This window comes from Haliotis rufescens, unplaced genomic scaffold, assembly GCF_023055435.1.
Source record: "Haliotis rufescens isolate VD_foot unplaced genomic scaffold, xgHalRufe1.0.p SCAF_15, whole genome shotgun sequence".
In the NCBI taxonomy this organism is placed as follows: domain Eukaryota; kingdom Metazoa; phylum Mollusca; class Gastropoda; order Lepetellida; family Haliotidae; genus Haliotis; species Haliotis rufescens.
The window spans coordinates 398357-412691 of record NW_025963835.1 but is presented as its reverse complement, the minus strand read 5'-3'; the positions used below and the strand labels follow the sequence as shown (position 1 = coordinate 412691).

Genomic DNA, 14335 nt, shown 5'->3' with positions numbered 1-14335 from the left:
TATCTTTGTCTGTTTGTTGCAATGTTCAGCTGGTGATAGGTAGATGTATTTCTTGATAATCTTTCAAAGCCCATGGGTATGAACTAATGATGAGCACTCTGTGTGTGTCCACTTCGTGTTATAATTGCAGGAATTGGCATACTAAATGTCATGAGATGTGGAGGAGAGGTGGGTGGGTGTGGTGGCCCCCAACCCCCACCCCACCCTGCACTGATTAGACCATTTATGATATGCGAGATTCCATCACCAATTGAATGCTCAAGGTGCTAATATATTATTTCCCTGATCAATTGATCAATGTGCACAACATTTTCATTCTCAGCTCCCTTGGGAGTATGCAATCCAAGGTGTCTGTGGAGCGATGGAAGGTTAATAGTCACAGTATCATCTCATCCTACCGGGTACCCCTTTTCTGCTGTATGAATAGAGGTATATTTTGAACAAAGTCACCTGCCAAAGGAGACACCACATGTGCTTAAATATTGGGCAGGTTCAAATTTCTGGAAACTTTTAGGCGGCAAGCTGCCAAAGTGTTTCACAAGTCAAACTACTCTCCACCATACATTGCTTAACCTCATCTGACCTATACACCATACACAGGACCAGATGACACCACAAATTAACCTAGTACATATGTTACATTTGCTTTTAAATTATTATGTCAAAATAATGGGGGCACGGGTGGCCCAGTCGTCTAAGGCGTCGTGATTCGCTGTGCAGAGTTGCGTCCCTTGGGCTCGCCAGAGACCTATCATTGTGGGTTCGAATCCCGGTTCGCCCCGATTACGTTTCCAGGTTTGTCAGCACCATACCCATGCTCGTGGGTTTCACCGAAGTGGTAAACGTCTGAGACCTGCATCACTTCGGTCTTTCCTCCCACATTAAGCTGACGCGCCGTGATATAACTGGAATAATGTTAAAAGCGGCGTTAAACCCAACTCACTCACTCAAAATCATGGACCTGTATAAAATATCTAGGTCTGTGATGAAATATTAACTTGGAGATACTACTTTCAGTTTTAACTACTTTATTTGCAAGACTAATTTTATGTGCTCTGCTCCAAAAATATATTACAGATTTTTATTACAGAAAACAGTTTAGTAAGGGCATAAAACTATTATCAAAAACATTTTTTGTTTCATCCATGTTTTTACGAGAGGTTCAAACTGTTTATCACTCGATCTATATTTAAATATCAGTCACTGGATTGTCTGGCCCAGACTTGATTATTTACAGTTGCCATCATACAGAATCCCAGAAACATGTCCTGCAAGGCTGACTGTAAAATACGTCATTTCAAAGTATTAGTTGTATATGTATACTACTCAAAAGAAGTTAAACTACACCTGATTTTTTCAAGAACAGTTAATCTGTGAAAACACAGCTTTCAAATTGTGGGAGTTCTTTAACTTGTTTTGCGTAGTATAGGTATAAAAAAATATCTTGAAAACAATAAGAACAGAAGATACTGATATATGTATCAACTTTATTCATTTGAATGAATTATCACATTATGCAATATTGTAAAATGTACTTCTCAACGAAAACAAATGTTTGCTTCATAAATAAACAAACAAACAATCAGATGGAATTGCATAAATATTTGGATATATTATTTGCTTGATGCAAGTTTTTCACAACTTCATCTGAGACACGGACAAGATACATTTAAATGTGTAACCAAACAAACCATTTGTTCAATCTTGACATGTCTTAATTCAGTAAACAATGATTTTTTAAAGCATGAGTTATAATTTCATCAAATCCTTCACAATGAAAATTGCATGGAATGAAATATGACTTCTTTCTTAAACCACAACCCATGATTGATGTTCTCTTACATCTCAACACCCAAGTCCATTAACCCCCTGAGGTGCCTAGCAACTTGTACTGGTTGTAAGAGACAACGAAATGGGTCATGTGGTTAGTCTCTGTGCCTTGCTTGATAGCGTGTCTTCATACCCCATCATTGTTCACAATATCAATCAGTGGATTGTCTGGTCCAGACACCATTATTTTAGGGCTGCTGTGATATAGCATGGAATATTGCTGAGTGCGGCTTTAAAACAATCAAACAATCTATAGTTTCAAAGGCATTAATTCAACTCATAATCCATATTAATGGACAGAACTGTGTTCCATTGTACACCTTTGTGACCTTAAAAATTATTTTGGCTCAGGAATATTCGGAAGAATTGTCTGTATTTTGGGTCAAAGTGGACGGAATGGAAGATAATGTATTAAAATCACCATGAAGTTTTAATCATTACTTTGCTAAAGAAAGCAATATGTAGCGCATCAAACATTTCCAGCTAACGCATTTGTTTTCCATTCTAATGTGGTGCATTATTTTTGGCAAAACATTCCCAGAAAGTCAAAAGCAAAAACGTGTCTAAAAATGCTGAAAATGAATCCTATATATGAACACAAAAGGCAGAAACCTAATGATTAAATTTTCATGGGACAAAAAAATGTGGAAGTCATGAATACATTTGAATATATTATTACATAAATTATAGCCATGATAACATGAACATTATATTTCATATGGTTTGTTGTATAAATCATGGTTGAAATAAGTTATAATATAAAATATATTGACCAAAGTCATAAAAATTCATACATAGAAAGGGTAATCACAATAAAATGATTCATATGAACAAGTATTCTGTATTGTATATCTTTCAGCAGTATCAATCACAGAATAAAATAAAGATAAGTGTTTTTAATGACTTTATGAAATTTGAAACAATATTCACCTTTTTATCACCTATGGAGTCATGCAACTTTTGGATGATTAGAGTTACCTGCCCTTGCCATGCATCAAATCATGTAAAAATACTTCACAAGCAACATTCAAAATGACATACCGTATTTGACGTAATAAGCGCCCAGGGAGCTCTCAAAATTAGAAATAGGGGGCTCTTATTGGAATATTATTTAGGTGAAAAAAGTGGTGAAAGATAAATTTCGTGGTTTATGCTGACAGTCTGAAATGTTAATGTACGACAGATATATTTTTCCAGAATTTAATTGCCCATAATTAAGGGTGCATATAACACACGAGTGCATATTGTATGCAAATAAATGCCCATAATTAAGGGTGCATATAACACACGAGTGCATATTGTATGCAAATAAATAAGTCTTGTGCACATTGATCAATCGGAAGGGGAGCTAATTGGGATTGTTCACTAGCCAATATATTAGCAAATATCAGGAGCTTATTATTGCGGGGCGTTTATAACGTCAAATACAGTAATCATTTTTGCAAATACACACATAAAGACAGACTCACCCTGTTTTTGTACAGAAAAATATTGAAATGAACATGTCATGCACAGGGAATAGCACTACATCAACTTTCCAGTTTACCAGTCAATAATTGAGTGCTTCATAGCTTCAGGACCCCTGCCCCCCCAAATTGAGGCACCCCAGCTCCCATGCCCCTTGTGCCCCCTGACAGAGGCACCCCAGCTCCAGGCCCCCGCCCTCTGCCCCCACACCGAGACACCACCAACTGCAAGGCCCATCTGTCCCCACGGACCGTGGCACCCAAGCTCCAGGCCCCCACCCTCCACCCCAACACCAAGACACCACCGACTCCCAGGCCAATCTGTCCCCACTACTGAGGCACCCCAGCTCCAGGCCCCTGCCCTCCACCCCCACACCACCAACTCCCAGGCCCATCTGTCCCCACTACTGAGGCACCCCAGCTCCAGGCCCCTGCCCTCCGCCCCCACACCGAGGCACCCCAGCTCCAGGCCCCCCACCCCCACACCGAGACACCACCAACTCCCGCGCCCATCTGTCCCCACTACTGAGGCACCCCAGCTCCAGGCCCCTGCCCTCCGCCCCCACACCGAGACACCACCAACTCCCAGGCCCATCTGTCCCCACTACCGAGGCACCCCAGCTCCAGGCCCCCCACCCCCACACCGAGACACCACTAACTCCCAGGCCAATCTGTCCCCAATACAAAGGCACCCCAGCTCCAGGCCCCTGCCCTCCGCCCCCACACCGAGACACCACCAACTCCCGCGCCCATCTGTCCCCACTTCAAAGGCACCCCAGCTCCAGGCCCCCACCCTCCGCCCCCACACCGAGACACCACCAACTCCCAGGCCCATCTGTCCCCACACCGAGACCCCCCCAGCTCCAGGCCCATCTGTCCCCACTACCGAGGCACCCCGAACTCCAGGCCCCCGCCCTCCGCCCCCACACCAAGACACCACCAACTCCCAGGCCCATCTGTCCCCACTACCGAGGCACCCCGAACTCCAGGCCCCCGCCCTCCGCCCCCACACCAAGACACCACCAACTCCCAGGCCCATCTGTCCCCACTACTGAGGCACCCCCAGCTCCAGGCCCCTGCCCTCCACCCCCACACCGAGACACCACCAACTCCCAGGCCCATCTGTCCCCACTACCGAGGCACCCCCAGCTCCCGCGCCCGTCTGTCCTCCCTCCATCTCTGTATCAGCTTCATCATCTTGTCGCTGGACTCCTGCTGTTTCTGTGGAGTCATGTACTCAAACTCCCCAACATTGAGACGATGACCAAACACCTCCATCTATCAAAGTAAAGAGATACAAATAATGTGGACATTAGTTAGTACTTCGAAACATGCAGGCATACCGAGCAAGTCCTTCGATGTACAAGGGGCATTCAATAAGTTTTGCAACTTCAATATAAGACCAAGACGCAGAATTATCTTATTTTTCAATATAATCTCCATTCACCTCAATACACTTATTCCATTTGTCCTTTAAGCTTTTAATACCACATTTATAGAAATCTGCAGATTGGCCCTCTGACCACGTCATCCTGGAAGCGTCTTCCACGTAGGGCAGATTTCATTTGCCGGAACAGGAAATAGTCACTGGGGGCTAAGTCTGGGCTGTAGGGTGGGTGATTTAACTGTACAGCCCAGACTTAGCCCCCAGTGACTATTTCCTGTTCCGGCAAATGAAATCTGCCCTACGTGGAAGACGCTTCCAGGATGACGAGGACATAAAGGCTGCCACAGAGGCGTGGTTAGAGGGTCAATCTACCGATTTCTATAAAAGCGGTATTAAAAGCTTGAAGGACAAATGGAATAAGTGTATTGAGGTGAATGGAGATTATATTGAAAAATACAAGTGCAAAAGATATTCTGCGACTTGGTATGATATTGAAGTTGCAAAACTTATTGAACGCCCCTCGTACTGCTTACCCAGCTTTGTCTGGTGTCCATGCAAGAAGTGTCCTCCATTGACAGATAGAAGGACAGTATATCAGGACAAGAGTTCAGAAATATCTGACACTTCTGTCTACTATTGTTGTTTTGCAAAACTTGCTGTTCAAAGAAATATTTCCTGAGATAAATAATAAGTATTTGCTCTTATCCTTCACATTTACCTGAGCTCTCTTGAGGTCATCCACATTCTGTCTGATGTAGCCCTCGGTCTCCTCATCCAGCTCCTGACTCTCATCTCCCTCGCCATGGGCAACTGGAACCACACAGGATATACAGCATATAGCAGGAACACTCGGCATAGGAGTACATAAATCTTTCCGTGGCAGGAGAGTTGACTGACTATAAAAGTCCAGTTTCCACCCTTGCCGAACTAGGCTGGTATTATGGAGTTACGTTTAGGCTGGACTAATGAGACTATGCCTATGCATAGTCCAATCAAAATCGCGCAACGGAATCGAAATCAGGTTCGTAAACTGTCGTGCAGATTTCGGTCGATTGCAGGATTTGCAAAGAATGTGCACCGTCATCTCGTCAACATATTTTCCAAATCTTTTCATGATTTTAATCAAGGTGCTCACATGATTTGATGCATTTCGCGATGTAAGGCCCGTTTTATCACAATGTAGATCATGATTATCGATCAGATTGTCTTGACTGGGGGCCGCCATATTGTTTGAAGCAAATGCAAGTGATACGAGAGGTGGAATCTGATTGGTCCATAGGAGAGGCATAAAAGGGACATAACTCGTAATAGCCACTGGTGGCGCTAGGATTGAGCCCAGGTATTCCGGCCTTGTTCGGCAAGGGTGGAAACTGGACTTTTAAAGTCAGTTAATTCCCTTGCCTCGGGAAGATGGAGTACATACTGAGTTTTGATCGCGTGGTTACAGTCTGACTTGGGATCAACAGTCAGGTGACTGCGAGGGGCTATATTTAGCAGCATGTGCAGCGCCTTTAAAACATTTTTTTCAAATTGACTCTACCATCATGTCAATGTTTTATGAAACATTTATTTTAAGTACATGTATTCTGACTTTTTACTTCACCAGCTGGTTCGGAAACCTGTCTGTTTCACAACAAAAACAAACTGTTCAAAATTTGTAACACAGCGAAGAAAATCATTGCCTTTTCTCTCAGGGCAATTGGTAGTACATGTATTTCTGAACAGCAAATAGTTAATAAAGGAAATAAAGGAAATAAAGTAAATTGGCACAGCTCCCATGGCCGATGCTATGAACACACAATGCCATTTTAGAAAGTGGTCAAATGTAACAAATGTCTTATATGAGCCCACACTGCCAGAGTGAGGCACCTAATCACCAGCACACAAAGTCAGCAATCTAACCCACTCAGCCTCACTCTGACAAGTGGGTTCTAATCCTGGACGGGACTCAACCCAAAAAAGTATGAGAATCTGTACTTTACTCAGAAAGTGTTATCCCAAATACATGTATAACATTTGTAACATTTGACCACTTTCTAAAATGGCATTGTGTGTTCATAGCTTTCGGCCATGGGAGCCGTGCCAATTTACTTTATTAACTATTTGCTGTTCAGAAATACTACCAATCAGCAATCATACTAAGATCACAGCAGGGGACACCAGAAATGGGCTTCACATAACTTACCTTTGTCAGGAATCAAACCCTGGCCTCCAGTGTGACCACTAGGCTACCCCACCACTCCCTATCCCCCTGTTATGAAATCAAAATGTTACTCCCAACCACTGAAAACATTCCTAGTTCTGCTTCTGATATGTCCAAGCTGTCACTCACTCCTGTCCATGCTCTGCTTGACCCTGGTGAGGAAGTCCATCACCGCCTTCTCCCCCTGCCCTGCGGGGGTCAACTGGCGGGACGGGGTGCGGGGGGACACCTCCTGTATGACGGGGAGGGAAGACACGTGGGAGGCAGGAGTCGGTGGGGGAGGTAGAAGGACTCGGCTGAAAAAGATTTGTTTCAATGTATTCCTTGATTGCTTATAGTAACAGAGTATTTTCCTAAAAACTCACCTCATGTATGAGTGCTGTATATTGCAACAGTATTGTTTCAATGTATTCCTTGAGTTTAATGGCTGTGACAAGCTGCATTTCAACTCTGACATTTTGATAATTACTTTTAGTAACAGAGTATTTTCCTAATAACTCACCTCATTGATGAACCAAGGCTGTATATTGCAACAGATTTGTTTCAAATGTATTCCTTGATTTTTAACAACTAACATCATGTATGAACAAGTTCTGTAATTGAAAAATATTTGTTTCAATGTATGCCTTGATTTAAAGGGGAAGTGTACACGCAAAAATCACTTTCTTTCTTTTTCTAAACAAAACGCAATTTTAGAATTAATTAGTATCTGTGTTTGAAAATATACACTCATTTTTTTCACAGTGAACGTAGGAAGCTCACAATAGTGTGAAAATGATATGCCGTTATGAGGCCTTCGTTTTTCGAGCTAAACAGGCCTGAGTTATCCCCCTTAGATTATGACGTAATTGGTGCCAATTCAACTGGGTCCCTGTCTATTCTCAACGCAAAAGATATCAAGTACCAGTTTGCGGTGAAACAACATGGCCTACGACACACTCCGGCGCAGTGGTGACTCAGCATAACACTATGCTGGCTGGCATCTGAGACGCTAGAATCACACACCTGGACCTACACCACGTGAAGCGGCTCTAACAAAGCAGGATGACGTCATAATGTTTATCAATTGGCACCAATGACGTCATATTGCAAGGGGCATAAGCCATGGTGTTTTTGTTGTGGAAATAGAACACTTGGTAAATGTGAAAATTATAAATCGTTTTAATGCGAAAAATATGTTAATTAATTGTGATATTTTTATATTTTTGTCTATGACACTTCTATGTTAACACTTTTAATGCGGAAAAAGTACAAGAAAAATAGGTTCATTTCCGTGTGAACTTGCCCTTTAATGGATGTGACATGCTGCATTTCAACTCGGACATTTTATTAATTACTTTTAGTAACAGGGTATTTTCCAAACAACTCACCTCATGTATGAACCAATGCTGTACATGGAGGGTGCAGGAGATTTCTGAAAACAACATTGGATCAGCCTTAATTTATCAGAACTGTTTCAGCTTCATATTCTGCAAACCTCATTCTAGTTACCTCCACTGCAAGATGCAAGATGGGTAGAATCCAATCTCATTCAGATCCAATCTTTTAGTATGATATGATTCCTCTCTACATCTAGATCTGACAAAGCACACATAGCAAACGTTGACCACCCAATCAGATTGAATACACATGGACTTAGATGTCAGGCTTTTTAAACCATTCAGCTTCGTTTCAGTTTTCTATTTCACCTTGATTTTGAAATTTGGATCTTTGCAAAAGAAAACCGCGACAGAACACAAATATACCCTTGATAGTAGAGACTTTTGATGTAGATAACACTACAGTCCACTACACTACATTCTAAATAACTCAAAATCAGGAATACTCTACTTAAATGTCAATAGTGTACATGGCAATGAATACCCTGTACCCAACAGTATCTTGATATCTTGAATGGAGGGGGGCACAACAGTAGGAAGAACAGCACAAACACACACTTTTGTAAAAAATAATCTACAAACAACTTGATAAATAATAACTTTACCATTTCAATCAAATTTAACAGTTTTACAACAAAAGTGTGTAGAGGTTTCTACGATGTATGACCTCAAATACATACTGGCTTCTGTTGTCTCTTGAGAGCCTCGACCTCAAGCTTCAGCCTCTCGATCTCATCTTGGGCATGCCGTTCTCCATCCATGCGGTGACGTCGCTCCTAGAATCAACAGAGAAAAACAGTTGTGTCAGGGGATATATTACTTGATATCTTATGTGAGATCAATGATTTCTTGTGTGAGATCAAGACATTATTCGTGTGGGATCAAGACATTATTTGTGTGAGATCAAGACATTATTCATGTGAGATCAAGACATTATTCGTGTGTGATCAAGACATTAATCGTGTGGGATCAAGGCATTATTCGTGTGGGATCAAGACATTATTCGTGTGAGATCAAGACATTATTCGTGTGAGACAAGACATTTCTTGTGAGCATACAAGTGATGTATTGTGTCAGATCATGAGATATGAAACACATTTTAATAATTTGAAAAATTAATTTCTTATATTAAATCCTTAAAGCATACCTTGTCCTTTCATAAGTCTTTATTCCAATTTAGAAATCTAAGTTATGATTAGCAGGATCAAACATATACATAGAAAAGCAGATTTAACAAGGTGAACGTTTATGAGCGTAGTTAAGATTCATGGAGTCACCTCAAACAGCTGCTCCTCCAGCTGAATGCGTTCCTGCTCCACTCTTGTTCTTTCAGCTGCTGCAGCTCGCATAAACTCATCCTCATCCTCCCTACAAAACACCATTCAGCCTCTTTTACAGACTAGTTAATGACTTGGCAACACATGACAAGTTTCGAAACTTTACTGTTATTCCACAGTTGTTAATTCTGGTTGATATATATGTAAACCAATTCATAAAAGATATAAAACCAATAATTTGTGTACACACCTCCTCTCCCTCTCCTCCATGTCCTTCTTGGCCTGTTCAGCATCTCTCTGTTGCTGTAGCAACCTGATGTGGGGATGCAACAGTATGTAAGTATCATCAAGATCACAGGCACCAGGGTTCTACCTGGCATCAAAGACTGAAATTATTTCAGGCAAATAGTGATGGGTCTCATCTTAAAAAACTTCATTGCATTAGGCCCTTGAAGATCCGGGGTAGAATAGGTCTTCAGCAACCCGTGACTATGCTTGTCGTAAGAGGGATCGTGTGGTCAGGCTCCCAGACTTGGTTGATGCATGTCATTGTCATCAATCCCAATTGCGTGGATCAATGCTCATGATATCAATCACTGGATTGTCTGGTCCAGACTCGATTATTTACAGACCGCTGTCATATAGCTGGAATATTGCTGAATGCGGTGTTAAACAACAAACCAATAAATCAAAAATGTATTACAATAGGAAAATAATTTGTGTTGGGAAACAAAAGTTGATTGTATGTCACTGTATGGCTCCTGCATTATTTGGTAATTTATACCACAAATAAGTTTATAACAAAACTGACAAGTAATACCTTCTTGTTATTGAAATACTTGTCTATATTGTACTCCGCCTTCCATATAAAAAGTCCTGAATCTGCCTTGAGTGTCTCCACCGACCTTCTCCTCCTCCCCCTCCCCCACCCTCTCCCCCTCCCAAGTTCCACTACTCACCTCTCCCTCTCAGCCTCACGCGCTTCCCTGGCCTTCCGCCTGTCCTGGGGCTTGGTGTAGGGGGGTACCAGGTCATTGTACCAGTGGCGCCATGGCGGGTGCTCCGCTGTTAAACATACACTTAACTCCAAATATCTCAAAAAGTCATCATCTAGAGAATAACCAAGGAGCTACGAGGAATTACAGATTCTCTGTCCAGAGTGACTTAATGATGTTAAGGCGAGGGACTTACAGCAGTCATTACAAGGGGCAGATAATCCAAGTTTCCAGTAGGTTATTCTATATTCTATATATACATTACTCATTAGCATTTTAGGAGCAAAATTGAAGAAAAAACATATGAAATGTCAACCCTACAGAAAAACTTCACTGAAGGCAACGCTACTGTTCAAATGACGTAATGTAATCAATTTGTGACATCATGAACAATGGGTGACGTCATATCATATAACAATGAAGCACTGTCCCGTTATATGGCTTCAAATGACCAATCTGCATTGAGTATCGCCAAAATGTGCAAATATTGGAAACTCATAACACAAAATCATTCAATCCTTAAGGATTATATACTCACTATCAAAAGAAACGTGAACCATAGAAACACATAGAGAAGTATGTACGTGAAGAACAGATGTTTCCAATGTGTACCATTTATTTAGAAAACTAACAATCAGTCAATTGTTAACACAGAGTGTCTTTATTCTCATCACGATATGCTGCACATGATTTTCAAACTTTACACGCTGCACGAGACAAATGGTGCATCTGGAGTCGTGGGTCTATGACGTCACATGTGATGTGTTCATGAGCATCGCTTCACACAACATACCAATATGTTTGTTTGTGCATCAAACCAATCTAATATCTCGTGAATATGAGGAATTCTTAACATGTATGGTATTCACGTTTCTTATACTAAAGTAAAGTAATTTGCACTCAAATAATTCTGAATGACAACAAAAGGACACACCACTGAACCAATTTTATCAGTTTCATTTAAAATCAGATATTTTACTTTCCTCCATCAAGATCTGACAAACACTCCATGGGAGGTCAAATCAGGTGACCCTGATCAAACTTTGACCTTTCACTCCATTCTTAATTATGACAACGTAATCCATTTTCAGGATCAAATTCTGTTCTTGATTTGGCAATTGTGGTCTGTACAAAATCAGCTGATTGTGTACCATTGTGTGTAGAAGCCAGGGCTCTTGGGAAAAATAACAGGGAGCAAAATGAAATGAATGTTTCTCGTAAGATCCAGAAATATGATGTGCTGCTCTAAGTGCTTCACTGGCTTCTTAGAAGCCTCCAAGCCCATTGGTGGATGAGAAATTTCACATAAGGCATTTTGCTATGGAGTTTCTGTCAGATCTTGAGCAAGAGAGGTATTAAATAAACAGTAAAAGATATGATTTTAATGAGACCATGTCAGCCAAATGTATCAGAAAACACATTCCAATCAGTACCTCTTGATAAACAAGGTTGTATGTTACTGCATGATAACTGAGGCATATTTTCTTGTCAAGCATGACTACTATGACATGTTTTCTTGTTGGGTCAAGGTCAAGCATCACTACTATAACAGGTCACTTCGTGTTGGGTCAAGGTCAGACGTGGCTACTTTAACAGGTCACCTTGTGTTGGGTCAAGGTCAGACATGGCTACTTAAACAGGTCACCTTGTTCTGGGTCAAGGTCAGACATGGCTACTGTAGCAGGTTACTTGTGTTGGGTCAAGGTCAGACATGGCTACTGCAGCAGGTTACTTGTGTTGGGTCAGGGTCAGAAATGGTTACTGTAGCAGGTTACTCGTGTTAGGTCAAGGTCAGAAATGGCTACTGTAGCTGGTTACTTGTGTTAGGTCAAGGTCAGAAATGGTTACTGTAGCAGGTTACTTGTGTTAGGTCAAGGTCAGAAATGGTTACTGTAGCAGGTTACTTGTGTTAGGTCAAGGTCAGACATGGCTACTGCAGCAGGTTTACTTGTTTTGGGTGAAGGTCAGGCATAGATACTGTAACCGATTAGTTAGTGTAGGACCAAGGTCAGTCGTAACAAGTGATACACGTTGCCTAGTGTTGGGTGAAGGTCAGGCATGGAAGCCTCCTGGTCTCAGTGTTGTGCCAAGGACATACAGGAAGACTTCAGTCTCAGGCTAGTGTTGGGTCAAGGTCAGGCACAACTATTGCAACAGATTACCTTGTGTTGGGTCAAGCACAGGCATGGCTGCCTTCTGGTTTCGTGTTAATATGGGGTACAGTTCCCGATAGTGATGTTTCTTCACCTTACAAAACAAAATAGATAAATAAATATCACTGAAACCAAGAAAAAGATAATTCAAGGCTAGAACAATATAATTTTCGTGTTTTCAGACAGCTTCCCCAAACTTTTGAGCAAGTGAATTATTTTGTCATTGTAACTTTGTGCCATGTGTGAAGAACTGAGACATTCTTCCTGTTCCTGTTCCGCTAAAACTATTTTTAATTATATAAGTAATCGTACATCATAAAACAAAAGTGTCAGCTAACAAACAAAGAGGGTTTCACACAACTTGAGTCAAACTGACTCTGACAAGCCTATGACAGCAGTATGTAGGACGTATCCTAACCAATGCTTTCCTGAGTTGGCAGCTACAGATACACAAACCTATTGTTATGAAGTTGTTTCAAAATCAAGTTATTTTAACTATGAACCAAATCCTTTAAAAGTCTCTATAGAGATCTGTTCTTTTCCTTTGTAATTTTAAAGATCGATGTGAAAATTGTGTCATCGGTAATACAGTAAACTACGGTTATAACGAACTCAAAGGGACTACTAATTTTAGTTCGTTATAACCGTAATTCGTTATAAGCATATATACAGCATATAGTCGGGACTAAAAAGTTAGTTCGTTATATCCGTTAGTTCGTTATAAGCGTGTTCGTTATAACCGTAGTTTACTGTACCTCACATAAACTATTGTGACGAAATAAAGTTTAGATTTACCAAAACAGTCTTGTTATTATAAAAAATGTTAATTGCTGAAGATGGAAAGTAACTGGTTTTGTTATATCTCAAATGTCCACAAAGTAATCCCTGAATAAATGTGCCACCACTCAGTGGAGTGAAATTCTTATTGCATATATGCACAGAGATACTTCTCCCATATTTATCGATAATTGATCGATATTTAGTAAACGATCTCTATTATCTGTATCGATAGCCAGCCCTAATGACTAAGTGTAACCCTGAAACAGAGAGTAAGGGTGAGCTTCAGGCCCTATGATCACCTCCATATCGGAGCACCATACCTCGTACTGGAGCTGTGCAACAGTCAGCCTTGGACATTCCTTCACCAGGGCATTTGCCATGGATGTGGACTAGAATGAAAATATAATGAACATGAGCAAATGAATGTTTAACTGCAACCATCATGGCATCTTTCACTACAACCAACATGACATCTTCAACTACAACCATCATGGCATCTTCAACTACAACCAACATGACATCTTTCACTACATCCAACATGACATCTTCAACTACAACCATCATAGCATCTTTCACTACAACCAACATGACATATTCAACTACAACCAACATGACATCTTCAACTACAACCATCATGGCATCTTCAACTACAACCAACATCACATCTTCAACTACAACCAACATCACATCTTCAACTACAACCATCATGGCATCTTCAACTACAACCAACATCACATCTTCAACTACAACCAGCATCACATCTTCAACTACAACCAACATCAAATCTTCAACTACAACCAAAACTGAAGCTAGGTTGGTAAATGGGTTGAGGGCAAAACTAATATAGAATGGACATAGTTTGTTT

The 14335-nt window shown here is 41.0% G+C and overlaps 2 protein-coding genes across 4 annotated transcripts in view; one reads left to right on the top strand and one right to left on the bottom strand.

Annotated features, from left to right (window-relative positions):
• Nucleotides 1-155: 155 nt before the first annotated feature.
• Nucleotides 156-4351, top strand: LOC125379994 (extensin-like). Its single transcript, XM_048395946.1, has 2 exons — nt 156-168; nt 3468-4351. Exons 1-2 carry the CDS (start codon nt 156-158, stop codon nt 4349-4351), a joined length of 897 nt encoding a protein of 298 aa, XP_048251903.1.
• Nucleotides 4352-4383: 32 nt separating this feature from the next.
• The window catches only part of LOC124142105, a 36207-nt gene continuing 26255 nt past the window's right edge, over nt 4384-14335 (bottom strand). For all 3 annotated transcript variants that reach the window (XM_048396002.1, XM_048396003.1, XM_048396004.1), the window contains 10 exons: nt 13791-13859; nt 12700-12784; nt 10502-10607; nt 9793-9855; nt 9543-9633; nt 8946-9041; nt 8257-8300; nt 7016-7182; nt 5402-5493; nt 4384-4574 (listed from right to left, as the gene is read on the bottom strand). In XM_048396002.1, coding sequence (XP_048251959.1) covers nt 4428-4574; nt 5402-5493; nt 7016-7182; nt 8257-8300; nt 8946-9041; nt 9543-9633; nt 9793-9855; nt 10502-10607; nt 12700-12784; nt 13791-13859 — 960 coding nt within the window. In that variant the 3' untranslated portion in view covers nt 4384-4427. The remainder of the gene's footprint in view (nt 4575-5401; nt 5494-7015; nt 7183-8256; nt 8301-8945; nt 9042-9542; nt 9634-9792; nt 9856-10501; nt 10608-12699; nt 12785-13790; nt 13860-14335) is intronic.